Source organism: Hippopotamus amphibius, chromosome 2 (assembly GCF_030028045.1).
Source record: "Hippopotamus amphibius kiboko isolate mHipAmp2 chromosome 2, mHipAmp2.hap2, whole genome shotgun sequence".
In the NCBI taxonomy this organism is placed as follows: domain Eukaryota; kingdom Metazoa; phylum Chordata; class Mammalia; order Artiodactyla; family Hippopotamidae; genus Hippopotamus; species Hippopotamus amphibius.
In genome coordinates this window covers 20,634,988-20,661,225 of record NC_080187.1, presented here as the reverse complement: position 1 = coordinate 20,661,225, position 26,238 = coordinate 20,634,988, and the positions used below count along the sequence as shown (strand labels likewise).

Genomic DNA, 26,238 nt, shown 5'->3' with positions numbered 1-26,238 from the left:
CTGAGATTGACAGCCCCGCTCCTTTCTTGCTGCCATCCCAAGGAGATGGCCCAGCTTCTGGAAGCAGAAGGTTCCTGCCCCTCACTAAGCTAGAGGAGTTGACGCCTCTGGGTGTGTTTATTTAACCCTCACAGCAGCTTTCAGGGAGAGAGATCATTGTCCCCATTTGTTAGATTGAGCTCTGCAGAAGTCCAGTGAAATGCCCCGAGTCCCTCAGCTAGTATGGGATGTAAAGAATCTAATATGAGGTGGAAAGAAGTGGTGGGAGGGGCAGCAACCAAGAAATGAGCTTGGGAGAGGACCTCTGTGAAATTAACGCCGGTACTTCAGCGGAAGTGAACTTGCCTAATTACAAGATCAACCCAGGGGGGTTGTGCCCTCAGCATCCTTCCCTGGCCAGCCTCCTGGGAGCCACCTCTCACGTCATCTTCTTCTCTTTCTCTTCCCAGGGTGACATGGGAGCATTGGGTCCTCTTGGCTACCCGGGACCTAAGGGCATGAAGGTAAACAAAAGCCATCCCTTAATCTGGGTCTTGTCCCCAGCCGGGCACCGCTGACTCATCTCAGCCCAGAAGGAAGGTTATCCTGACGCGGTGTCGAGGGGCCCTCAGAGGGGTACTGGGGTGGAACCTGACAGATCAGGGGCTCCGTTCTTCTCAGTCCTGAGAGCCAATCATCGTCTGCATGTCCTTTATGCCAGACGTTTATTGGACAGCAGTCCTCCAGCCGAGCATGAGTCAGACGTGGCTCCGGACCTCAGGGCCCTGAAAGTCCAGTGGGGGACATCACCAGAGGTACAGAAACTATATATAATGGCAAGCTGGTGAGCGTGGGACATGCCCAAGTGGGATGCGCATGCAGGAGAAAGGCGGGCTGAAACGTCCAGAGCCGCGTTCCAGGGGTGATTCCATTTGGCCAACAAGCATGTGACACGGCGCATGAAGCCCATCTCTCCCCATCAGCACCCTTCTCCCCTGGGTGTGGCCAGGGCACTGTGATGCGCCAGTCAACTGCCCCTTCTCATGGTCCTTCAATCGGCACCATTGTGCTTTCGGCTGGGGCTCATTGCCCCCCTTTCACAGCGAGAAGACTGAGCCCTGGGCTGGGGCACCCAGCACGGGGTCGTGCAGCAAGTCAGTGGGTTTACGCCAGGGCTCCTGACGCGTTGGGCTTTGACCCTCCCTCATAGCTAAACCCTGGCCTCTGTCTTGCAGGGGCTGATGGGAAACGTCGGGGAACCCGGACTGAAAGGTGATAAGGTGATCTGAATACTCCCTTATTGCACTGTGTTTTGTCTGCATGCGAACCCCCTCTGCTTTGACGCTGCTGCTGGTTTCTCGCCAGGTCCACTCCCCTGCACTCTTACTGCCTCCCCTCTGACCCCCCCTAAATCCGTGCTCCCTGTGCTTTTTCCTTGTAACTCTTGGGGGGACCCAGGCAGATGGTTCTGGAGGCATGCAGACCTTGGCAGACAGAGTGTAGAGGCTGCCGAGGCCTGGACGGGGGTAAGGTAAGGCAGGTCTCCGAATCTGGGGAGCAAAGCTGAGGCCAGCATCTGGGCTTTGAGGCCAAAGGCACAGAACACAGAGGGTGGGGTGGGAGTGGGGGATGGGGAGGAGTGGTGCTAACACGATGGGCCCCAGGGCAGGGGTGATGTGGGGTCCAGAGACCCCTTCCAGGCGTAGGAGGAAACACATCCACATAAACAATCTGGGCTGGAACTGGGAGCTCAAGCCCAGAGTCTGCAAATGCAACAGAAAAGCCAGGATGGGTCTCTGAGCCTCCACCTGCTTTCCTCCCAGCTGCGGCAGGGGAACCACCCTTCCTATGTGTCTTCCCAGCCCTGCTGCTGAGCTGACCCTGGGCCAAAGCAGAGCTGGAGGTGGGTAGGAGGGACCCCGGGGCCCAGTGTGGGGCCCAGTGAAGAGACACGGGTCGCAGGGAGCAGTGCGCCTGTGCTCTGCCCTGTGGCCACCTTCCTGCCCTCCCGCCTCCGCCTCTTGGCAAACCAGGCCCCCCAAAGGGAATGCGGGAGAGCTTTTGGGCAGCATCCAAGTTTCCATAAGCTTGAGCAGATAAGAGCCGCTCAGCCACTCCCAGGGCCAGGCTCCCTCTGCACCTGTCTTCAGATGACTCTGCTTCTCCTAAAGCCAAGAAACAGGAACAGGTACCAGTGCTGGGCCCTCTCTGAGTGCCCTGCAGGGCTTAGCATGCCGTCCTGCACCCCACCAGGAAGCTTACCCAGCACATGCAGCTGGTAAGTAGTGTCAGGATTGGAACCCAGGCACCTGCCGACAGAGGCCTCCAGCATGAAACAGGACTGAGGTTAGAAAGGCAGAGCCGATGAGACCCTTAGAGGTCCCCTCCTCCAGTGCCTGCATTTCACAGCCGGCGAAACAGACCCAAAGAGGAGAAGAGATGTATCAAAGGAAACTCAGTGATCTATTGGAGCCAGCCCAGACCCTGGACCCAGAAAATTAGAGCTGCTGAGCTGACATGGGCACCCCAGATTGTCTTACTCACCCCTCACCCCGAAGTACCTGGCCACGCAGTGCTCATCCCAGGCCTCTCTCCATCTGCTTCCACCTCTCGCATCTCCTCCCGTCACGCCCAAGACTCCAGCTGCAGCTCCCTCCGCTTCCCCGACTCAGCTCTGCCCTCTGGCTCTGCCCTGCTGGCTGCTAAGCCCCCTCTTCCACGGCCCTCCCTCTGGAGATGCAGGGGCTTTCTGTTGGAGGCGGGGGCTTCCCCACTGCTACCTGTTTACCCTGCGTTTTGAGTCATCAGCCTTCTGGAAATGTTGACGTCACGGCCGAGGGGAAAGGAAGTGGGGGAAATAGATGTGTAGGCAGGGAGCTTTTTATAGGCCCTTTGCAGAGCTGGCCTGCAACTCACGGTTTCTTCAGGAACATGGAAATAAATGTGTTACATAGAACTCGGCTGGCCTGCTGGCTGGTGGTGCCTGGGACACTGAGAGATGTGAAAGCACTGGGAAAAAAAGAGGAGGAAATTATTTTCCCACTCGTAGATCTCAGGAAAATCAAATAAGTCTTTAGGGTTGAAAAAAAAAAAGAAAAATTAGAAAAGAAAGAGATATCTTTTCTGCCCCTTTGCCTGGGGCAGGGTCTCAGTATTTCGGGGAGCAGGGTTTCAATCAGTCCCTCTTCACCCCCGCTGCACCTCCTGGCCCTCCCTTGGAGTGACAGAGCCACCCCTTCATGGTCCACAGTCATCCTGTCTAGAATCCCAGATTGTGCATGACCCAGCCTGGCCTCAGTCCCACTTACAACCACCTGGCTCCCCCTGCCCCTGTGGGAGCACATTCTGGAGCCCAGGCTCCTGCTGCAGGCCCAGCTTTCTCCAAATTCGTTGTCCTGATTTCTTAGCTGCCTTTGAAACTTTTTTTTTTTTTAACCATCTTGCTCCTCCTTTGGACATTTAAAAAAATGTTCCTTGTTTCCTAAAATTCTGGGATATTGTACAAGATTTTCCAAATTGGAAAAACCAAAGTAACTTAAAAAGTTTTTTTTTATTTAAAAAAAAATTCTGGCTTTTGTTCTACCAAGGAAGTTCTGCTGGATCGTGGCCCTAGCTACATGACATGAGTTCTCTAAGATTCTCCATTCTTCCTGGGTTTTTCTCTCCATTCCTCCAACTGCTCTTGGGGCTGTGAATGTTTTCTGAGTCCTGGGGCCAATGTACCAACATGGAAAGCTGGAAATGATAATGGCTGTGAGAGGCGGTTCCAGCTTCAAGGAGAAATGTCTCCCAATCTGGTTCTGTGACAGCACATTTACCAGGATGTGGCTGCATACAGGGAGGGACTGGAAGAGACCTCTGACAGCCAGAATCAGTGTCACCAAGCCCATGCAGTGTGTCCTCTTAGGAAAGAAACACCCAGACCTAACTCAAGACCAGTTTCCTTGCTGTTTACACATAGTCTTAATGAGCCAGGCTCTCTGTTTTCTCATGCAATAGCTGATTAAAAGCAGCTAATTAGAAGTAGACCAAAGCAGATTGTGGGCATAGAAACTCCCACAGAAGGAAGAAATGACAGCTCACAGCCTGGTGGTGAAAAACATCAAGCAACAGATGCAAGCACTCAGAACCCTCAGTGGTGTGGGGCCACCGTCCAGGCCGCACGTTCCTCTGTGTGACATCAGTTGATGAGGAAGAGGTTGAAGGGTGAAGACACAGTTCCTTTGAACTGCAAGTCTCTGTTCTCCCAGCAAGGCCAGGTGACATTGGGCAGTTTAGCTTCTGTTAGTGGAGTGTTCAGCCACCTGAGCAACCCCAGGCAGACCTGGCTCTGTCCCCCCAGGGCCCCGCCTTCCCCACCCAGGCTCCTCCCGGGCAGGGCAGGGCTGGGGGCTGCCCTTTTCTCTAACAAGGCTGCTGCTGGGCAGATCGACTTTAGGAACAGCCTTAGCAAAGCTGTACCCTGCCAGTGGGTCTGGATGTGGGGGAGGCTTCTAGAACCCGCCGTGGTCTCCATCATAACCTTCTTTGCTGGTGTGTATTTAGGGTGAACAAGGGGTTCCAGGTGTGTCAGGAGATACCGGATTCCAAGGAGACAAGGTAATTGTAACAGATTCATCCACTGCCCCCTGCCCTGCTCTTCTCTGGCTCTGGCTTCCTTCCCAGGGCCTGTCATGGTCCAGGACCCACCTGTAAGATGGCTTCCTTTCACACAATCCTGTCTAATCCATCCTCCGTCTACCCTGTCATTGTCTCTTTCCCGGACTTTACAACAGCCTCCTGACTTACTCCCAGGCCCTAGCCTCTTCCCTCCCAGTCTGTCTTGCTCACCGCCACAGAACTGTTCTGAGGGCCCAGCTCTGCTCTGCACACAGCCCGTCCGTGTCTCCCTACTGCCCCCAGAGTGGAGTCCTGGCTCCTCGTGCAGCACGCGGGCCCCCAGTGCACAGGACCCTCTGACACTTCCTTGCCCCTCACCCTTTCAGCCCTGTGCTCCAGCCTCACTGACCTGCCCACTGCACCTCAAGTGTGCACACGCTGCAGCCTCGCTGGGCACACCTTCCTCCCCGCCTGTGCACGGCCCGGCCCCGCCCCAGAACCCTGCGTGGATGCTGTTTCCTCTACCGTCCCTGAGTGCTCCTCACCTGCGGCAGCGCCTCTCCTCTGGTTGATGGGGACTTGCGCTCAGCCCCCTGCCAGACAGCAGGTTCCCTAGGAAAGGGCCCCCGGCTGGCCCCGAGGGGCTCAGCTCAGGGTCCTGCACAGGATGCTGAACTTTTAAGATACATCTGAGTGTGTAGCTGGCCCGACTGAGGAACCCAGGCAGCCTGCCGAGGCCAGCTCCTCTCTGCCTGTGTCCGGCACCATGTGGCCACATCTGGACTTCCCCCAGCCAGTCAACAAGGCCCAGATGTTGGCCAGCTCTCCCTCTTCCTCTTCCCTCCCTCCTGGCTGGCCTGTCCTGACCCAGCCTCGATGTCTCTGGGTTGTGAGCCACGCAGGCCTGGCTGCCTCTCCATCTGGGCCCCTGGCTCCAGGCTTCCCCAGGCATCAAGGATGTTGCATTGCCTGCTTGGAGCCCTAGGGGCCTGGGTTCCAGGGTGATCTGGTGGGGACAGGGGCTGCCGTTGTGCCTTTGCATCCCCAGGTCCCAGCCTCTGGGGCTGCCAAGCGGGAGCTCGCAAGCAGGGGAAAGGAGTGGGGAGCTCAGCCTCCCCCGAAAAGTGGGTGTTCTCCAGGCCTCAGGCTGCCAAGGATGAGCAAGCAGCTGTTCATCCGGCCATCTCTGGTCTTTACTAACCCAAGTTTGCTCTGCATCTTTTTCAGGGGAGCCAGGGATTGCCAGGGTTTCCAGGTGCACGGGGGAAGCCAGGGCCTGTGGTAAGTACCTTCTGCTCTGTGAGTCCCAACCTCACACTCTCAAAATGGTCAGAATGTGGCCAGAGATTCTTTCACATCCAGGATCTCATTTCTTCCCACAGCAGCTCTGGGAGGCAAATAGAGCAGAGCAGAGATGGAGATTCACCCATTTTATAGATGAGGACACTGAGGCCCAGAGGGGCAGGAGCACACACAGCATCACAGATAGGCATCCGTCACTGGCAGAGCTCTGGTGAGAATCAGGGCTCCCAATGTCTTGTAAATAATAGTAACGTTATTAATAATAGCAGTGGGTGTCATTTATTTATTGAATGTCACTGTGCATCAGATCCTTCCTGTGCTGTACCGTTCTGAAGTCTGCCAACGACCCCAGGAGTTAGAGAATGACTATTGCTCCCATTTTGCAGATGGGGAAAGTGAGATTCCAAAGTGAAGTGACTTGCCCTGGATCCTGTGGCGAGCAAGTGTAGGAGATGGGGTTTGAACAGTAGCTCCTTGTAGTTATCTAGGCAGATTTCACTCATATTCTCCTGAGTTTTCCAGCCACCCCCAGCCAGGGGGCTAATACAAGGGATCTGGGGAAGGTGGACCCTTGCTCACTCCTGCCTCTTGCACAATCTCTTCTCTTCCACAGGGCAAAGTTGGAGACAAAGGATCCATTGGGTTTCCTGGGCCCCCAGGACCTGAGGTATATAAACCCTATTTCTCTGTATCTGGCTGCTACTGGGACTGGGTGTTGTCCTTGAAAAACCAAGACTCAGAGACAAGGAAAGACTTGCCTGGGGTCACACAGCAAATGAGAGATGGGGCTGAGCATAAGAATTCCTAGACCAGCGATCTTTTCTTTTCTGCCTCTGTGCCTCCTGGCTTCCCTAGAGGCTCTCAGCGGCAGTGGGGCAGAAGCTGGCCTCAGACACCCTCCCCAGTTTCTTGGCTGTCTTTACAGTTTCTAGAAAAAAAAGCATCAGAAAACCCCTCTGAACTCTACTGCCTGGACCCTTCACGGGAGCTCCGCACATTCTCTACACTGAGGTTTGAGGCATCAAACTGCTCCGAGCCCTGGAACTTTTCCACCTGCCCACGGCCACCCTGGAGAAGTGCAGGGCTCCGAGCTCACAGGTGTGGGAGCAGGAAACAAGTGTGAAACTCTGGTGTTCGAATGGAGAGGACAGATAAAACAAGTAACATTATAACTCTAGTTGAGTCAGTAGAACCCAAGAGTTTCTGACTCGCATTTATGTACAAAGGAGAGAGGCAGCTAGTCGAGCCCCTTTTGTTCCTCCCACCCCCCACCCCCAATACGGGGACCAGCCCTGGAGAAGAGGCTGAACCGTGCTGGGGCTACTGTCTGTGCCAAGGGCTCTAGGTCAGCCCTAGCCCCCACCCCACTCCTACATACCTCCCTGGGGCCTTGCACATCCATGAGGTCTCAGAGACAGAAGTCTGGCCCTGCCGCGTTCTCCAGATCCTTCCAAAGATCGCTCCTGGTATCGCCCGGATGCATGAGGGACTGTTTCCTGCAATCCTCAAGTTTTACTTTCCCCTGTGTTGACTTTGGCTGTGACACAGTCCTATCTTTAGACAAATGGACTTGGCCTGTCTTCCATGGCCCTGATTCCTTCCCCTGGTCACTGTGGAAAAAGACTTCTCTGCGAGTCCGGGCTTCCCAGCAGTCTGGCCAGTGCGGGTGGAAAGCCTGCTGCCTCACGTTTGTCAGGCACCTCCTCGTGCCGGGAGGCTGCGTCCTATCTTCAGGATGAGAACTGGGTGAATGGCCACCACACCAGTGAGGGAGATATTGCTGCCACCGTTTACAGATGAGGGAACTGAGTCACAGAGCAGGGGAATGACTTCCTCAGGGTCTGCTCTTTGTAGCAAAGAAGGTCTTTATTTGCTCTTTGGCTCCCTCCTGGGTCCCTGGACAGATCTGGGGTCTGCCTCCCCCATCTCTGTGTTCTTTTTGGATTGGCAGACTCAGTATCCAGAAGATGGCTCTGCTCAGCTGAGGACAGAAGCCGACGGGCATGTCGGCACCTTCCCAGATCTTTGCCTCCTTTCGCAGACCGCGGGTGTGGCTGCCACTCCCCAGCCCCACGTGAATGAGCTTTTTCACTCATCAGTGGGTCCCATCTGTGTGAGCATCAGAATTTGATCAGCATCCTGACCTTCAAGTTCTCCCTGGAGACAGGCCCACCCCAAGCAGGCTTGTTTTCCCAGGACACAGGACCCCAAACCCTTTGGAATGCAGATTTTTCTTGAGCGCTTACCCAGTGCCAAATACGGAACCAAGCACTACGTTCACCTTATTATCTTTAAGCCTCTCAGAACAGCCCTGTTAGGTGATTTTACAGTTAGCATTTTAGGGATGAGGAAGCTGAGGCCCAGAGAAGCTTAGAAATCTGCCAGGGGGCACACAGAGAGGTAGTGGCAGAATTTGTTAGCTCCAAATTCAGGACCGTTCTTGAATTCACTAGTGAGAAGTGTGAGAGGACGTTTCAGCTGGAATTTAATGGGAGTTACCAAAAGCTCAAAAGAGGAAGGGAAAAAAGCCACTTATGAAGGCGAAGTTGGGGAGCATTCTGGCCTCAGGGATTCATGTAAGAAGGCTTTGGTTTCTAGTTGGCAGGAAACTGAGGGAGTGGTTGGTCTGCCCTGAAGGAAAATGGGGTTCTAGGCTGAATTAACAGAGGTATTACACCTAAAACAAGGAAGGGGATGTTGTTATACTGGCCTGTGCTGGTCAGTTCACACCCAGAGAAGCATGGGTATCCTAGTGATCACCGGCAGCCGGACTGAGGGGCCCTGGGCTCCTGACTAGAAGCCGTTGAAGCAGCAGGGAAGGGCAGGCCTTTTCTGTTGGGGAATGGAGGAGATTCTGCTGCATGTCAGGAAGAAGCTTCCACTGCACAATCATCCGTTGGGAGCAGTGACCCCTTATTGGTGGTGTGGGGCAGAGTCCAAGGATAGTGGGGATTTCAGCTTCCGATATGAGCTGAGGTTTACTAGATCAGTGCTTTTATAGCCTTTCAAAGTCACAACAAACCCAGAACATACAGGAACCCTGCAATAAAGGATGGCACTTCTCAGAGCAGAGGACAGCTGGCTCAGAAGCCCTGGCTGCCCCAGGACCAGGATCTGGGAAAGTCTTCTCTGTATGCTTGTTTCTGTGCTAAGACCTGCCTACATTTTCTTACTTAATTTTCTCAGCAACTCTCTGGAGTGTAGGGGCTGATTCTTTGTTTTAGAATTGTGATAGCTGACCTGCCCAGGGTCACATCATGAGGTGGAAACCCAGGTTGGTCCCCCTCCAAGACCTAGGGTCTTAGCATCTCCCTTCATAGTCCCCTGGGTGACCCCTGCTCTCTGCTTCCCTTCAGGGGTTCCCTGGAGACATTGGCCCCCCTGGGGACAACGGCCCAGAAGGTGTGAAGGTGAGTCCCTGCCTGGGGGGGCTCCAGGTGATGAGACTGACAACTGTGGAACCCACAGGCCTGCTTCCCAACCTGTGATGGAGATGGAGGTGCTGCCTCTGAGACCCCTCTTTGTTCCCTTCTCACCAGGGCAAGCCTGGAGCTCGAGGCCTGCCGGGACCCCGTGGGCAGCTGGGGCCCGAGGTGAGACCGTCTGGCCCTATGCCCTGCCCATCCCCACCCCCCCAGCCCCCAGCCTGCTCTCTCCTGGGTCCTGGAGGCTTTAGCTGAGGGTCAGGGCCCCTCAGTTGGGAGACACAGGGCCCAGGGTCACCTCAGGCCACCTCCAGCTGACCCTTTACAGCCCTGCCCCCTGGCCTTTCCAGCGTCCTTCTCTGTCCCAGCCTGGCCGGCGGGTCACTGCCACCACGGCAACCCCATTGCCCTGGGGTTTTCTCTCTCAGAGTCACTGCACACTTTATTGGGGTATTGATATGGGGGGGAAGGAATCATCCACTCAGGTGAGGTCTCGAGTCTCAAGGGAATAAAGAGAGGCTGTCAGGTCCCATGGTTAGTGGCAGGCAGCATCAGGATTCGAACTCAGGTCTGCCGAGCCCAAAGCCCATGGCAGGGACCCTAGGCTATAACTTCTGGGCTCCTGGGGGCTGCCTGGGGCCTCCCCAGAGAATGACATGACTTGTGCGGGTGGTAAGTGGCAGAGTGAAGATTCGCTTATTGACTCTTCATGATGACAGGGATTGACAAGTTCTCTGGGCCTCGGTTCCCAGCACCAGGTGGAGGGCTGCAGGACATCCATGGGCTGGCCTCCGATCTTCCCCGTGCACGAGGCCCTCCCCTGCACCCCTCAGCTCAGGTCCCGGGGCCCCCATGACACATAGTTCTGGGTGAGGGTGCAGGAGGCCCAGACTCACCACAACCACAGGCAGGCATCTGCTGACATGGCCTCCTTCTCAGGCTGGTTCCGGGTCTGGCGGGGTCCCAGTGCTGGCTCTGCAAGCCGCCACATGGGGCTGCTTTCCTGGAAGCTGGCGGGTGGGGGGGCAGGTGGCTCTGGAAGGGGCCTCTTGGTCAGGCCTGGCATGCCAGAGGGGCCAGTCTGGAGGCTGCCTGAGCCTGTGGGACGGCCTGAGGCGTCTCCATGGGCAGGAAGTGGGAAGGAGGTTGGGAGGGAAAGATGGCACCAGCCCCGTGCTTCCGTCTACATGCACGTTACCACTCAAGCAGACCCTCCATACGCCTGCCGCTTGCTTGTGTCCTCATTAATTCATCTGTCCATTCATACATTCATTCACTCCTCCATCTGTTCCCTCCCTCATGCCACCCTCCCTGCTTTCATGAACCACACACCCACTAGATGCTGGACACAGCCATCCTGAGTGATGTTGTGGGGGGGAGGAGGGGTGGGGCTTCAAAAAAGAATAAGAGATCATGGCTCTCCTCCAGGAACCCGGGCTCTCATCAGAGTTTAGGATGATCCTCTCTGCCCTGCGCCATTTTACAGATGGGGAAACTGAGGCACAGTGAGGCTAAGGGCTGCCACCGAGTAGATGGCAGAGCTCAGAACAGCACCCGTATCTTTGAGCTGCAGTCCAGGGCTCTACTCCCACGGCATATGACAGGGTTTGACTCTCCTGCCCAGCACTACTGCCAGCCTGGGCATCCCACATCCACCTGGCACCGGGAGCCCCACTCACACAGAAGCCACCGTGTAGCCTGGCCTCTAGGCCTCTGCCCTGGGTAGGGCCAGGCAGGGGGCCCAGGTGCACCATTTCTAGGTCCAGGCGGGCTCTCCTGTGCCCACCCCTTTCCCTCCTAACAGGTCAAGTTCTCCAAGACTTCCGCTAGATTAACTTCCTCCTTTTTCCCTGTCTTGTGTCTCCGGATTCTAGGGAGATGAGGGACCCATGGGGCCACCAGGAGCTCCTGGCTTGGAGGTGAGTGTTGCTGGTCTGGAAGAGGTTGGATTTGTTGCTGCTGAACCAGCTGTGAGCAGGTGGGAAACATCTGGATGGCGCTCTGGAGAGAAGTCATCAGTGAGGGCCTCGGGCCTCCCAGGGATGGAGCTGGGACAGACCCTAGAGGAGAGAGACAAGAGGCAGGAAACGGTTCTTGTGCACCTACTGTGTGCTGGTGCTTTGCATCCACTTCCATTCATTTGACGCTCTCATGAGAGAGACACTGCCTTTCTTAGTTTCATTCAAGGCCCTCAAGGCTCAAAAAGCGAAGCCCAGTATCTCACAGCCAGGAAGCGAGGATGCCCTGCCTGGAACCTGACTGCATTCTCTCCACTGCTCCAAGTGGCCTCCCAGAAAGAAGGTGCACCTGCCACTCCACCTTCAGTAGCGATTGCATAAATTGGCAGTTTGTGGATGCTTCTGGTCTCAGGACCTCGTTACAGTCTTAAAAATGACTGAGGACTCCAAATGCTTTTCTTTGTGTGGGTTACGTCTATCGGTATGAGTACTTAAAAGTGAGAAACTTTGAATGTTTTTATCAATTCATTCAAAGTTCATAACAAACCCGTTTCATGTTAACAAAAGTTTTACAAAAAAAAAAAAAAAAAAAAAGCTATATTTTCCAAAACAAAATCATCTAATGAAAAGAGTGGCATTGTTTTCCCATTTCTTTAATGTCTGGCTTAATAGGAATCAGCTGGGTTCACCAGTCTGCCCCTGTGTTCCATCTGTGAGTGATACCGCGTGGCATGTAGCCTCTGGAAAACTCCACTTACGTTCATGAAAATGAGTGACACAGGCGAATGACAGCTTAATGTTCTTATAAAAATAGTTTTGACCTCCAGTGAAAGGGTCTCAGGGACCCCCAGGGGACCCTGGACCACCCTTTGAGGACCACTGGCATAAACTCTCCATTCCCCTGTGTCCTTTATCCTCCAGTCCCTTCCTTTTCCTCACTCCTCGAAAGCAGGTTTCATCATCCCATTAACAAGCAAGATCAGCCCGGGAGCGGAGACTTCCCAGGGTCCCACAGCTGCAGGCCCCCCCTGTATCCCCAAGGACAGCTGGCAGCCCAGTGACATCAGGGCTCTGCATCCCTGCCCCCTCTTGGCGTCTCTCACTCACCTCTTCCTGTTGCAGGGTCAACCCGGCAGAAAGGGGTTTCCTGGAAGGCCTGGCCCAGATGGCTTGAAGGTGAGGGGACCTGGAAGTGACTGGGCAGGGGAGGGAGAGGAGAGAATGCCTGGGGAAGAGAGGAGAGTGGGGAGCCAACCTATGAGGCCCTAGGATGACCCCTGAATCCCTGCCCTGTTGTGAAAAATGGAGATGGTCCCCATTTATCACAAAGCATGTATGGGTAACAGAGAGGCAAAAATGGACAGAATCTCAGTGTCTACCAGTGGGATGGTGTTCAAGTAATGGGGTACAATGCAGCCACCAGAGATGGTGTGCTGGAAGATTCTACAAGACAGGAAAATACCAGTGTATTGCAGGGGTGACGGTGGGGGTATGGGAAGCAGGTCATACAGTGGAAGGGCACAGGATGAGCCCGTGGCAGGGGCTGGTTGCACCACGTTGCCAAAGGCTGAGAGCAAAGGCTGCAGTGTGGACGGGGGTTATCTCTGGGTGGTGAGATTATGGGAGATTTCCATTTTCTTCTCTGGGCTTCTATATTTTCCCCACCATGTACCATAAATATGCATTTCATTTATTAACAGTTTTTTTAAAGTTATTAAAAGAGAACTTGCCCCAGTAGGAGAGTATGATCCTCAACACATGGGCAGCTTAATGCCTTTCCAGGGACTCCCTTTGAAGGCTGGATATCCCCAGCTGTCCTGGGCAGGGATTACGGGGCCAAGTTTACAGCTGGGCAAGCACACAGAGGGTAAGGGCAGAGCTAGGGGACCCAGGCCGTCCACGTCCCCTCCCCTCAGGGGAAATGGCCCCCGTGTCTGTGTCTGTCTGGCCTCTCTGGGGGTCTCGAGCCTGAGTTCTGGGGGAGGAGCTGGAAGGGAGGCTGAGGCTCGAGCCGGGATCTCAGTCAACCGCATGCATTTGTGAGCCAAACTCTTGGCCGGTCCGAGCCCACAGCCTGCCCTCTGAGGTCTCGGCTGTTCTCCCTCAGATACCAGCTGGGTTTCTGTGGTGGGAGCAGTGACATAGGCTGGGTGGACTTATCCCACGGGTCTGCTCACCAGGGTGGCCGTGACTGCAAAAGGAGCATGCGCCAGCCCCGCGTGGGATAAAGCTGGCATCTAGATGGGGCCGCGGATGGCCACCTGGTACGAGAGCTGGAGGTAGCCTTGGAGACAAATGAGTCTGATTCTCCTTCTTTGTAGCTGGGGATGCCAAGCCCAGAGCAGAGACGAGACCCACCAAAGTCACTTGGGAGCTGGTGGCAGAGCTCTGGTGGGTTAGGTCCGGCACCCAGGAGCCCTGGCTCCCCAGCTCCCTGCTCACCCTGCGGTGGGCAGCCTGGTGCAGTAGGAATGGTGATTTCCATCAGTTAGGCCAAAGTTCCAGTTCCAGCGCGCCTTCCAGCTTGCTATGTGACCTTGAGCAGGCCGCTTCGCCACGCTGAGCTTCCGTTTCTATCTCCACACAATGGGTTGATTAAGGGTCCAAATGAGATATACATCTCGTGCCAAGCAATCTGCCCAGGGCCACTCCGAGGGAAGGGTGACTAGGGTCATCCCTGGGGCCGGAGGTTCTGCCCCAGTGTGCTTTGCCATTTGTGTGGCGTCTCTGCAGCAGACTCTGAGGTTGAGTTCCCTGGGCCATCCCCACCGGTGGGGACTCAGGCCAATCAACTGGGGTGTCCCCGGCGAGGCCTGGACTCCTGTCACGCTTCCCAAGTGACCCTCCTCTGCTTCTCTGCAGGGGGAGCCGGGAGATCCTGGACGGCCGGGGCCCGTGGGTGAGCAGGTGAGTCACCAGTGTCTCAGAGCTCAATGGCTCCTTTTACTGAGCGCTTACGCTGCGGGAAGCATGCGTGCGCGCACCCCTCATTCATCCCCATCCCAGCGGGAGAGGTAGACTCGCTCATCCCCTCCTTCCACTGACACAGACAGACTCTGGCTCTCAGGGAGGTGCAGTCACTGAATGAGAAAGCCATGAATCTCAGTCACAGTGGCCGTTCCCCACGGCCTGACTCTGCAGATGTTCTGGGGCCATTCGCCCAAAGATGTTACGTGACTTTGCTCCCAGAACGTGAAAAGTGGAAGAGCCCTTCACGGTCGCCGCCCGTGCTCGATTTCACAGGGGAGCCTAAGGCCAGAGAAGCAGAGCCACTTGCCGGGAGCTCTTGGTCCAGGCATTCCCTAAATTATAAAGCAAATGAAATTCAAACCGGTGGCTCTGGCCAGTCGGGAAGTCGGGTCAGGGTCTGGAGAGGAGAGGAGGTTGCAAGTGGTCATTGAAAAGGAGGTTGGAGCATCACGACCTTCAGTATCGAGGTCCAGGGCCCTTGGTGTGGAGGCTGCTGGGTGGATGGCTGGCCACAGTGCCCCCTCTGCAGCCCCATGCGTCCTGAAAGCTGAAGCTCTGGGCTCGCAGTCAGGTCTGAAGGTGGCGGTCTCCTCCACTCCTTGAAGGGAGGACCCCAGCCTCTGAACCCTGCGGGGGGCTGCCTCTGGCAGGAAGGAGCAACGATGCTGAGGACCCAGAAGAATCTGTCACGCACACGATGAGCTTCCTCCCCGGGCCGGCAACATCTGTCGGGGGCAAGAAAGGAATTAAAGCAGGGGGAGGACTGGATGTTTGAAACCTTTCCAGTGTCATTCGAGCGCATTCTGTGGGAAGCCCGGGAGTTTAGAAGGGCTGCTGTGGCCTGGATATATTTCCTGATTGGAAAAAAAAGGCAATACGTTCAGCAAATTTAATTTCATAGTTATGCTCATGGTGAGGCCTTCGGGAAATAGATACTCGGAATCCTAAGATGGCAGGACACAAAGGGTCCTTAGAAATCACTCTGTCCTGGGGTGCTAAACGTTTTTGTGCCTTGGACCCCTTTGGCAGGCTGGTGAAGGCCATGGACCCCTTCTCAGAACAGAGAACTTTTAAATGCAGAAAATACAAAATGAAGGACTGCAAAGGGAACTATATTGAAATACAGATGTGACGATACGTCAAAATGTGATCTGATCTCCCGAAAGATCTGCTTCCTCATTCTTGCATTAAATAACAAGATCTAACAGCAGGTTCAATAGCGACCTCCATTTGGAAGTGGTGACAAGCCTTACTGATACCTTTTGTGTTCTCTGCAGCAGTGCCGGTAATGTGACATGTAAGCGGTCACATCTGTGACCATTACAGGTGCTGTGGGTTTGTTGCCTACACTCATATTTGAGGGAAATGCTAAATTTCAACTAGGTTGGTGAAAATAAAAGTTGTCATTTTTCCCACTCAAGTTGATGGACCTCCCCCCGAAATCCATCCTTGGAGCCTTACAGGGATCTCAAGGGAAGAAGCCCTGGATCCTAGTCTGTTGGCAGTCTGGGATTCATGGAGGAGAATGGGCTTAACTTAGATGACCAAGTGAGGTAGTGGCAAAGCTGGGGCCAGGAAGAGTGCGAACCCGGCCTGGGGCAGCCCCAGGCTCACTTGTTCAGTAGAGCCTTCTCCTAGCTGCCCAGCCAGCTGAGCAGGAAAGAGAGACCTGTCTGAGCTGTGAGGCAGGGCTGGAGCCCGGTGGCTGCCACTAGGCACACTAGGGTGCCGTGCCCACTGTACCCTCGGCCCCTTCCCAATGTGGGGAAGAGCAGGCATTTCCTGTTCATGGCAGAATCAGAGGATCCCCAGGAGAGAGTATAAGGACCTCCTTGTAATCACAGTATCTGCTACCTTTCTTGGGTACCTGTTACAGGGACCAGGCTGTGTGCCAAACACTTCCCATTCCATCACCGGCAGTTCCTCCAGCAACCCTATGACAGTAGGTATTATTATCCCCATTTTGCAAATGAGGAAACCAAGGCTCTGAGAAGTTAAGTAATTTGCCCAAGACCTCCTAGGCAGTAATATAACCATCAGAGCCCAAATTGACACTCAGGCTTGCTGGATTCCCATGACCTGCCCCAAAGAGACCTTCTGACCTTGACCTTCTGAGCCCTTGCAGTTTTCTAACGGCTAGAGCGCAGCCAGCCTGCCAGGCCCTGTCCTAGGTGCTGGGCGCACAAAGATAATTACAAGGCAAGGCTTATGGTCCTTGCCTTTAAGAAGCTCTGTCCTGGGGGAAGCTAGGCGTCTAAACACCTCACCCTGAGATGTCTAGTCTAGCAGAGGATCCACGCGCGACTGTCTTGTCCCACTTGCATCCCCAGCACCCAGCAGAGTGTGGTATGAGAGCAGGGAGGGAGGGAGAACAACCCCATGGTCGACAACAGGCTTTCTGGGTAGACTGCGTGAGGACCGGATCAGCCTCCTCCACCAAACCGGGGACTCAGACCCCGTCTGTGCAGTGCCCGCTATAGCTGACAATGCCGCCTCCTCCCCCTTGCCCTCGTGCCAGCCGAGAGGAGCCAACTGTACTCACAGCTGTCAGAGTTGCTCCTCCGCCAGCCCCGCCAGGTGGGAGCCCTGGGCCTCGGGGGCGAGCTTCCCTGGACCAGCCTCAGCTCCACCCACGGGACAGGGTGCCAGGCAGGATGCTCCTGGACAGTGCCCCCGGGGTTGGGGGCGGGGCGGGGGGGGGGGTGTCCTGGGATGGGGGTGGGGAATGGGGCACTTGCTGTATGGTCCTTATTCATTAGGGTCCTGTTTGGCTGCTTGTTTGAAGTTTATGACCTGCCTGCCTTCCAGGACCCAACAACTCATAAATTTAAAGTAGCTATGAAATTTCTGTTTTTCTGGGCCAGTCGGGCAGGGTCCTCTTAACAGAGTAGTTTTTATTCCCTTTACTCGGCATCCTCTAAATGTCTGACTGCTCCCTTGCGGGGAGCTCAGGCCTCTGTCTTGACCCCGTGCCCTTTGAAAATAAATTAGAATAGAATGGGAGGGAACTAACATTTATAGAGTGCCTACATGTGCCATGCATTATCGCCAATACTCAGAACAACCCTGGGAGGTAGGGAGAGCCCTTTATCCTAAGTCCCTTCTCTCCGCACATGAGGCTCAGAGAGGCTCTGCAGTTTGCCCAGGGTCCACAAGCCTGAAGATTGAATGGTGATGACACAGATAAAGTGTCAGGTACAGGGCTCAGCCCATTGTAAGTGCCAGCTGTTGTTATTAATATTGCTATCACCTTGAACATGATCTAATTAATTTTTAAAGTAAGTTGTTGCAAAAGACAAATACTTGGTTATTTTCCGTGACTTATTAGCCATGATCTCATACCTTGAACCTCACCCTTCTCACCTCATAGTTCAATCCTGAGGGGTCTCTGAACCCAGAGAACCAGGACCCTCCTTGTATAGTGATGGTGTTGGAGTGCCAGGGAGATCTGTGCCCTGCTCATGGCCACACACGTGTTGGAGTGACTGACAGGTGCGTGGGCTTTGGAGCCCCACAGACCGGAGTTGAATCCTAGGCTGCAGCCGCAAGACACACAGAGTCCTGGTCTGAGCTGCCACTTTAAAACTGTCTCAGCCCCGCAGAGGTGATGCTTTGGAACTGGGTGCCTCTTCTTCACTCTAGTCTCTTGGCAGTTTGGCCAGCTTTGCTGCCTGAGTGTACAACTTCTGATCTGTGTCTGATCAGGTTCAAGGTCTTATTCCTTTCTGGATACAGTTTGGGGACAGGGAGCAGATTTTATGGGGCAAATCCACTCATCCCTCAGTCTTCTCTAATTCTCCCAGAAACTCTTGGCTGCAAACCTGGGTTCTTCCAAAGCCACTTTTGCACCCCTGAACCACACTGGACCCCCATCTGCTGGAATTTTCCTTAGCAGAGAAGAGAGTGGGGGTCTGAACTGGGAATTGCCTGCCTTCTCAGGTCACTCCCCTAACTAAGCCCTTCACGCTCACTGAGCGTGAGCGAGTTGCCTGCTCAGGGCGGCAGCAAGGCCCGCAGCCACCTAGAAGAACCCTGGAACACAGAGGCCAGTTATCACCCAGTGGAGTTAAAAAGAGCAACAGGAACCACAGTGTGTGTGTGTGTGTGTGTGTGTGTGTCTGCCCTTTCAGAAAGGAGAGGAAGCCTTTCACAAGACAGTAAAAAGGTCTTCACTGCCCAGATTTCAATCAGGTCTTTTTGGCAAGCGTTGTTAGGGTGTTTCTATCCTGGCCAGCAGGTTTGTTTCTCTCTTTGAAACAGCCCCAGAGCCCTGAATGATGGGGACAGATTTCTCACAGGCAGGCCTCTTCCCAGCGGTGCTTAAGGACCTTCACTCCCATCCCCCGACTCCCCCATCCCACCCCCTCCCCAAACGCGGCCGCCTCCCAGCTTCTGGCACGGGAAGAATGTGTGGCGCTCCCAGGGATGCTGGCAGCGGCCCCACCGCTTGGCTCTGAAATCAGAACCATCTGGTGGAGTGAAGGAAGTCAGGACAGTGCCCAAAGAGAGGCAGCTCTCTCCTTGGTGGCAGCCCCATGCTGGCTGGATTACCAGGCACGGGGCAGGACGCAGGGAGAGAGCTGCAGTGGAAGAAAGATGCGGGTGGATTGCCTTTGAAACTCAGCACATCCCTAAATTCACGTTGCTTCCTTCTTTCTCTTGCTTGTGTACACGTTTCTTACAGGGACTTCTGGGATTCATTGGTCTAGTCGGGGAGCCAGGAATCATGGGAGAAAAGGTAAGTCATGTTGGCAGAGATATCTAAGCAAATAGAGCTTGTGCTTTGAAATTTGTAAAAGGTGAAGGGGCCAGTTGCCCTGGGGATTTCAGACCTCTCTCCCTGACCTCTCCTCGCTTCCCTGGCCTTCCAGACCCTCAAAGAGCCATTGTCCCCTGTCCCAGCATCCCCTGGGGCTTCCGCCCTGCCCCCCTGCCCGCACCTCCAAGCGCAGTTAGATGTCTATGTGACAGCCACCTATGTGGCCTGGGCTGCTCACGGCCGTGCGCTGGTGCTGCACAGGGTGGGCAACAGAGCGAGGCAAAAACTCATCTTTTAAAAAAGGAGCCCAGTTCCTTAGGTTGCCTTGTTAATGCCAGCAGCTTTGTTTTACAGACGAGATAACCAGGGCTCCAATAGGGGAGGTGACTTGCTCAAAGTCACCCAATAGGAAGTGGCAGAGCTGGGATGAGAACCACATTCAGGTCCCATGGCCACACTTTGCCCCACTGTGGCTTCCAGCCCATAGCTTGTGGCTTCCCATTTCCCACCATGGGCGCTGGAGGGGAGGGCTTCCTGGGGAAGCTGATATTATTCCCATTGGATAGATGGAAAGACTGAGGTTCTGATCTGGCCCCACCTAGCTTTCCAGGCTCATCCCGTGCCTCCCTCTTGTCATTCTCTGTGTCTCAGACCTTCTGGTCACCTCCTCCTCCTCCTCCTCCTCTTTTCTCTCTTCTTCCTCTTATTTTTTCAAATTTAACATTTTTTTGAGATACTTATATTCACAAGAAGTTGCAAAAAATAGCACAGAGAGGTCCTGTGTACCCTTTGCCTTGTTGCCTCCATGGTAACAACTTTGATAACTCCAGTGCAATATCAAAGCCATCTCTGGCCTTCTTTGGTTGCTCGAACGTTCCGTGTCCCTCCTCACCTGCAAACCATTGCCCATGCTGTTCCCCTGGCCAGGTGCACTCTTCCCATCCCCTCATCTTTGCCTAGATGACTCTCAGTTATCCTTCAGCATTCTGAGGGAAGCCTTCCCCACCACACCCCTGTACCCAGGTGGGTCAGATCCCCCAGTGAAACGCCTTAGCACCGAGACCCACTCCCTCACTGCACTTACCCCAGTTTGCACCTGTTTTGGTGCTTTGTGTCCATCTCCCTGTAACACTCTGTCTCACTCCGTGTGAGCGAGGTCTGTCTGTTTCTACCCGCCATCGTGTCTTCAAGGTCTGCCGTATCATGCCGGACACATAGCAGATGCTCAAGAAATGTTTGCTGGCTGTGTGGGTGCAAGAAACAGGGCTTCACACAAATAAAGCCAGAATCCAAACCCAGAGCCCCTGCCTTCCGGCCGTAGCTCTGTCTGCTACCTCTGCTGTCTCTGCCTGATCTATCTGGATTGGTCAAGAGAGATTAAGTCGCATCTCCGATTCTCCAGCATCTCATCTGGGTTTGGGCAGGGGGTGGGGAGAATAAAAGAAATGCCTTCTCTTGTCATCTCTGGCTCAGCAAGCCCAGCCCAGGGGATGCCAGGCCTAATGAAGACCACGTAACATGGGCCAGGATCCAAGGGGACGATGTGTGTAGCACATCTTTGATCTGGACCTTCCCTGCCCAAGGGAAGCCTGCCGTGTGGCACAGCGCAGTGGATGCTCAGGCCTCTTAGGTCTTGCTGGGGGTCTTGGCTTCTGCTGACTGAAATCCCAGGACTGCCCCCTCCCCCATCGCCATCCTCGGTGATGTGGCTATGGCCCTTGGACAAGTCCCTGCCCCTCTCTAACCTCTGGAGGGCCCTCTGCACCTGCCCCCCATAGAGCCGCCCCACTGCCATGACCTCCCTGAATTGCTGTCTCCATCACAGGGTGACCGGGGCATGATGGGACCCCCAGGCGCGCCCGGACCCAAGGGGTCGATGGTAAGGAGCAAGTCTGCACCCCCTTGCCTTCTCCTGTCACAGCCGCGGTGACAGCTCTGCTCTCCTCTGCCTGCGTCCGCGTGCCCCGGGCGTTCACGATGACTGGCTCTTTCTCCCTCCAGGAGGCCCTGGGCTGGGGCTGAGCCGGCTGAGGCAGGACTGCAGGAGGAAGAGGCACGTGCCAGAGCTGATTCCTTCTTTTTCGTCTCTTTCTCGGTAGGGTCATCCTGGAACTCCAGGTGGTGTCGGGACCCCCGGAGAGCCTGGGCCTCCGGTAAGCAGAGCCCTCACGTTCCCTGAGCTCAAACCCACTGTCGAGTCACGGTGAGGCGTCCAGGTCTCAAAGTCAGACAGACCTGGGTTTGAATCCCAGTCCCTCAACTCCCCGGCTGTATTGCCAGAGCAGATCATGGAACTTTTCTGCACCTAAATTTCGCTCACCTGAAAAATAGATAAAATAATCATGGTCAGGATGGTGTGAGTGTGTGTGTGGAATGAAATTGGGCACTAACGTTCGTTACGTAGGGATGGTCATTGCAAGGGAGTATCATGGCCACTGGCACCTCTGTTGCTTTGTTCATTCACTCAGGAAATACTGTGTCACAGGTGCCACTCCGGGAGCTGCCGTCAACAAGGCAGAAAGCTGTCCCTGCCCTTTAGGAGCTTGTATTCCGGCGTGGCGGGGGGGAGAAACCAATAGATAAGTGACAGCTGCTATGGAGAAAGCAGGGAAGAAGATGGGAAATGAGGGTCCAAGGATGCAGAGGTCCTGGGCTTCTCGTGATGACTGAGAAACCAGGGATATTCCTGAGGATCCCAAGGCAGGGAGGTGGGAGGGGCAGGAGGGCTGGGGGAAGGGTGTGGCCAGGAGCACCCGGATTCAGGGGCCCCTCCTACTCCTCCGGGGGTGAGGTGGGGGTGGGGGAGGGGTGGCTCTCACCCAGAGCACATGGAGCTTCTGGTCCCTCCACCTCTGCTGGTGGAGGATGGAGGGAGATGGGGCGGGGCACTCACTTTGGCCAAAGCAGAGGCTCACTCTGGGGGGAGGGGCTGTGGAGGGGTGGGCTTCAGGCAGATGGAGAGGATGTGGAGGCAGGGGGACCAGCACAGGATCCTGGGGCAAGGCTGGGGGATGATGTGTTCTGGTGCCTTCACAGGCCAGACTGAGGGGCTCCCTGGAGTCTGGTGAAGGAGGGAGCCGGAGCCTTTGATGGTTTGAACGCAAGGGAAGTGCGCCCACACCAGGTCTCTGAGCCAATTAGGGAAGCAAGGCTAACTCAGTTCCCAAACTTTTCTGTGTACCTGTTGTGTGCTGTGCCTATGCTCAGTCCTAGAGAAATGATAAAAAAAAAAAATAAATCACTGTCTAGTCTTCTCACTCATTAACAGACTTTTACTGAGCCTCTACTATGTGCCAGACAGTGCTAGGTGGCCAGGGTAGGGCCAAAGCCAGAGAACAAGGATGCTAGGGGTCTATCATCCAATTCTAGCTGTGCCCTGGACCTAGGCCTCCCTGAGCCTCAGTCTGCCCACCTGTCCAATGGGAGGAGGAAAGCCTAGAAAAGAGTTGCTGGGACAAAAAGGAAGGCCAGTGGGATGTGGGAAAACGGTGGGGATGTCCACACAGAAGGAAAGTGCAGGCCTCCTCTGAATCCCCTGCCTCCAAGGCTTTACTGACCTCCTCCTCATTCCATTTCCTCAGTGCTTCTATCTGTTCAATGTGTTGGCTCTGACATGGTGAAATCAGACAGTGAGTTGCCGCTTTCAGAGCCCAAGGTTGCCATTGACCCTCCTCTGTTGCAGTGTGGGGCTGGACCCTTGGATCTCTTGGGGCTTCTTTTGGACAGCCAGCTGCCCCCAGTGCCACTGGGAAAGCAGGATAGCATGGATGTCCAGAAAGCTTCAGAATCAGACACATGTGAGTCAAATCCTGGCTCCCCCTTTACCAGCTGTGTGATTGTTGGCAAGGTTTATAGCATCTCTGAGCCTCAGTTTCCCCATCTGTGAGTCAGTGCAATACCACCTTCATTATGAGATTGTTGTGAGAAATCAATGATACCACGCGTGATGTAATGCTTAGCAAACTACCTGCATATGCTAAGTGCTTGGTGAATGGTAACAATAATAATTACTATCGCTATTTGTTGGATACAGTAATTACCACTATTATTAGTAAGACTATTACCAGGGAACTGACGTTTCTGATGATACCATTCACATCTGACTGGCATTTTCCGCTTTTCCAGTCACTTTCACATCCAGTTCTCCTACAGCCCACTGAGGTCAGTCAAGGTTATTATCTCCCTTTTTTGGAGGGAGAACAGTGAGGTCCTGGCATCCTCAGTTTCTGACCCCCTCTCCCTTTGAGAGAGCTGACAGAGACCCTTTACTGAGGATCTCCAGGTCTTTTCATCTTCCTCGAAACTCTAGGAGGCAAGGACTCTTCTTATATCCATTTTATAATGATCAAACTGAGGCCCAAAGAGGTTAAGTCACTTGCCGAAGGTCGCAGGATTAGTAAGTGACAGAGTCGGGATTTGAACCCAGTTTTCTGGTGGAAAGTGTGCTCTTTTAAGCACTCTACTGCCTCTGAGTTGAAACTTGGCTCCTGAAATTTCCCAGTGACGCACTGCATGCCTTCTGCAGTCTGAGATCCCTCTGTAAAATGATCTGTTCTCACCCAGTCTTCATGGTCTCCATCATCCGGGAGTCAGATCTGTCTTTTTATGGGACCAAACCCGAGTCCACACCCTGCTTGCTCTGCTGACAAGGGGTCAGGTTGGGACCCAGCCCCTCACATCAGCTCTTTAGCAGTTGGAGGGTCTGCACCCCTCAAGGCCCTGGGGAGAGAAAAATAGGAGCAGAAAGAGGAGTTTTTCCTGAGGCCCCAAACGGAGCTGGGCCTCTCCCTGGTATTCAGAGTGGAGATGAGGCCGCCTCTTCTTGTAAAAGGAACACACCCAGTCTGAGAATCACCGCTGAGCTGGGAGCCTCTTGCAGCTGTCGGAGGGGTCCTGGGCCAGCCATGGGGCAAAAATGCAGCTTGACGTGTGTAGCTGGGGCTGGAAACCAGGGAGAGAAACCAGGCAGCAAGGAAGCCTGCTTCCTCTCTTCACCTTCTTTCCTTCCCTTCCTGTCCTCTGTCCTCTTCAATCCTCCCCTAAATCCCTGTCATCGGCCTGCCCTGGGCCAGGTGCTGGAAATTCAAAGAACAAAGCCAGCCCTGTGTTTTCCTTCCCTCCCTCCCTGTCTCTTGTCATTCCTTCATCAAACCAAGATAACCAGGCATCTTCCCTGGGCCAGGCCCTGCTCCCTTCTCTTTGCCTGCCCCCACCCCCTTCTCCACCCAGCCTCTCCCCCTCCTCCCATCCCCCCTCCATACATACTTCCTGTTCTCCCTCCCTCACCTTGGAGGCCCTGGTCTGGTCCTGCCCCCTCTTATCCCTGGCTCTTTATGCCCTGGTCAGAGCCTTCTGGATGCTCTAAGGTGATATTAGAGGTCAGGGTCGGGGACAGAACTTGAGACCCCATATTCTCCTTGCCAATGGAGAAAGAAAAGGGGAAGTGGGTGCTGAAGGAGACTTTTGTCAGGAATGTCTTCATAGCTTCTGGTTGTTGATTTTGAGATAAAGAAGGAAGTGGCTTATCTACCCAGGATGCCTTCTCCCTGCTACCAGATTCCCAGGCACTGACTCCTACTCGAGGTCGCAGCTTGTCGGCTGCTTCTTCTGGGGGCAGATCTTCCCTCTGGGCCAGTCCTTCCATCTGGAGCTGCTGGGCTCGGGACGGGCCGCTCCTGAGCAGCGCCTGTCTGAGGCTGCCAACCTAGCCTTCAGTGTGGTCCTTGCTCCCTGTAAAGGGGCTTCTCCAGACTCTTTCTCCTCCCCACAGGGTCCTCCAGGATCTCGAGGCCCACCGGGCATGAGGGGAGCAAAGGGACGCCGGGTAAGTGGGGCCCAGCTCCCGGGGGCAGACACTGGCAGGGGCCACCTATTAGAGAGATCCCTCCTGGTCCTTGCCCTCCACCCAGCCCTGAGATCTGTGACTTTCATAGCACCAGGCAGGGTTCCAGGCTCCTCCTGGGCCTGACTCTCAGTGTGGGACCCCCCCCCACCCATCTTTCACAGCCCATTTCTGAGCACCAGGCTTTGCCATCCAGTAGGCACAGAGGGGCTCTGTGCCGCCAGTGCTTTGACCATTCATGTGTTTCCTCATGCATTCCTTCACCTACAGTTTATTGAGCACCTGCTATGGGCCAGCCGCTGTTGGAGGCTCTGTAGATCCCACGAGAATAGGACAGGCAGGACCCCTTACCTGGCTTCGTGGCTCAATCAAGTAGGTCAGACAGACAGTACAGGGTCATCAGCATGTTGATGGTGGAAACGTAGGCAGCTTGGGAGCCTGGAGGAGGCATCTCACCTGGCCAGGGTACCAGGGAAGGCTTTGAGGAGACGGTGATGCTTGAGCTGATGCCAGACAGAGGGAAAGCCCTAAGATGAGAAGGAGCAGTGTGTGTAGGGATCCCCTTTGTTTCAGCAGAGGAGCGGGAGAGAGGGATGAGACAAAGAATTAGCAGGTGTCAAGCCAAGCAGGGCCTCAAACACCACAGCTCAGCCTATGGGCTATGTTCCAAGGGTAGTGGGGAGCCACAGAGGGTTTTACACAGGGCTGGCCCTGAGCATGGTAGCCAGAGGTAATCACTGGTACTTACTCTGTGCCAGGCCCTATCTATCACATACATTGACTCAGTTCATCTTCAACACTAGCCTATAATGTAGCTGCTAATCTTCGTCCCATTTTACAAACAAGGAAAGTGAGGCACAGAGAGGTTAAGTCACCTGCCTCAGGTTGCACAGCTAGAAAGTGGCAGAACTGTGATTTGAACCCAGGGAAACTGACTCTTTTGCATTCTAAAGGCAGGGAGGACTAATGGAGTGGTTTCCTGCCCCCTGTGGGTGTCCAGGCCAGGCAGCCGTGTGAAAAAGAAACAAGATGGCACAGGTAGAGCAGGCAGCGCAGGCCTGATATTCAAGCTCATACAGGGGATCTGAGATGATTATTCTCTTCTTGGCTGAATTTCAAGTAGTTTAAAAATTTCCCCTGAACCAGATGGTCCGAGCAGTCGGCCTGGGAGAGGCGAGATTTAGAGGCATTCCTCTGGCCCGGCAGGGCCCCTCCCAGTGCGATGTCCTGGGCTCTGCGAGTGGCCGAGGCCCATCGGCAACCAGGTTTCACCTTGACCCTCTGCACATTCCCTCCTGCCTGGGGAAGCCAACTTAGCTGGAGGAGGAGCTGTGCTGGCCCAGGTCCTGCCCCCCACAGCCCGCCAGATGCAGAGGCTCAGACCCGCATCAGCTCACTGAGCTC

General features: G+C 54.6%; 1 protein-coding gene across 1 annotated transcript in view; it reads left to right on the top strand.

The window, feature by feature from the left end:
• The window catches only part of COL27A1 (collagen type XXVII alpha 1 chain), a 143,668-nt gene that overhangs the window by 68,961 nt on the left and 48,469 nt on the right, over positions 1 to 26,238 (top strand). The window contains exons 15-28 of the mRNA XM_057724123.1: positions 450 to 503; positions 1,215 to 1,259; positions 4,525 to 4,578; positions 5,806 to 5,859; positions 6,494 to 6,547; positions 9,237 to 9,290; positions 9,420 to 9,473; positions 11,180 to 11,224; positions 12,386 to 12,439; positions 14,126 to 14,170; positions 18,918 to 18,971; positions 20,818 to 20,871; positions 21,092 to 21,145; positions 24,763 to 24,816. Of these exons, the coding sequence (XP_057580106.1) occupies positions 450 to 503; positions 1,215 to 1,259; positions 4,525 to 4,578; positions 5,806 to 5,859; positions 6,494 to 6,547; positions 9,237 to 9,290; positions 9,420 to 9,473; positions 11,180 to 11,224; positions 12,386 to 12,439; positions 14,126 to 14,170; positions 18,918 to 18,971; positions 20,818 to 20,871; positions 21,092 to 21,145; positions 24,763 to 24,816 (729 nt within the window). The remainder of the gene's footprint in view (positions 1 to 449; positions 504 to 1,214; positions 1,260 to 4,524; positions 4,579 to 5,805; positions 5,860 to 6,493; positions 6,548 to 9,236; positions 9,291 to 9,419; positions 9,474 to 11,179; positions 11,225 to 12,385; positions 12,440 to 14,125; positions 14,171 to 18,917; positions 18,972 to 20,817; positions 20,872 to 21,091; positions 21,146 to 24,762; positions 24,817 to 26,238) is intronic.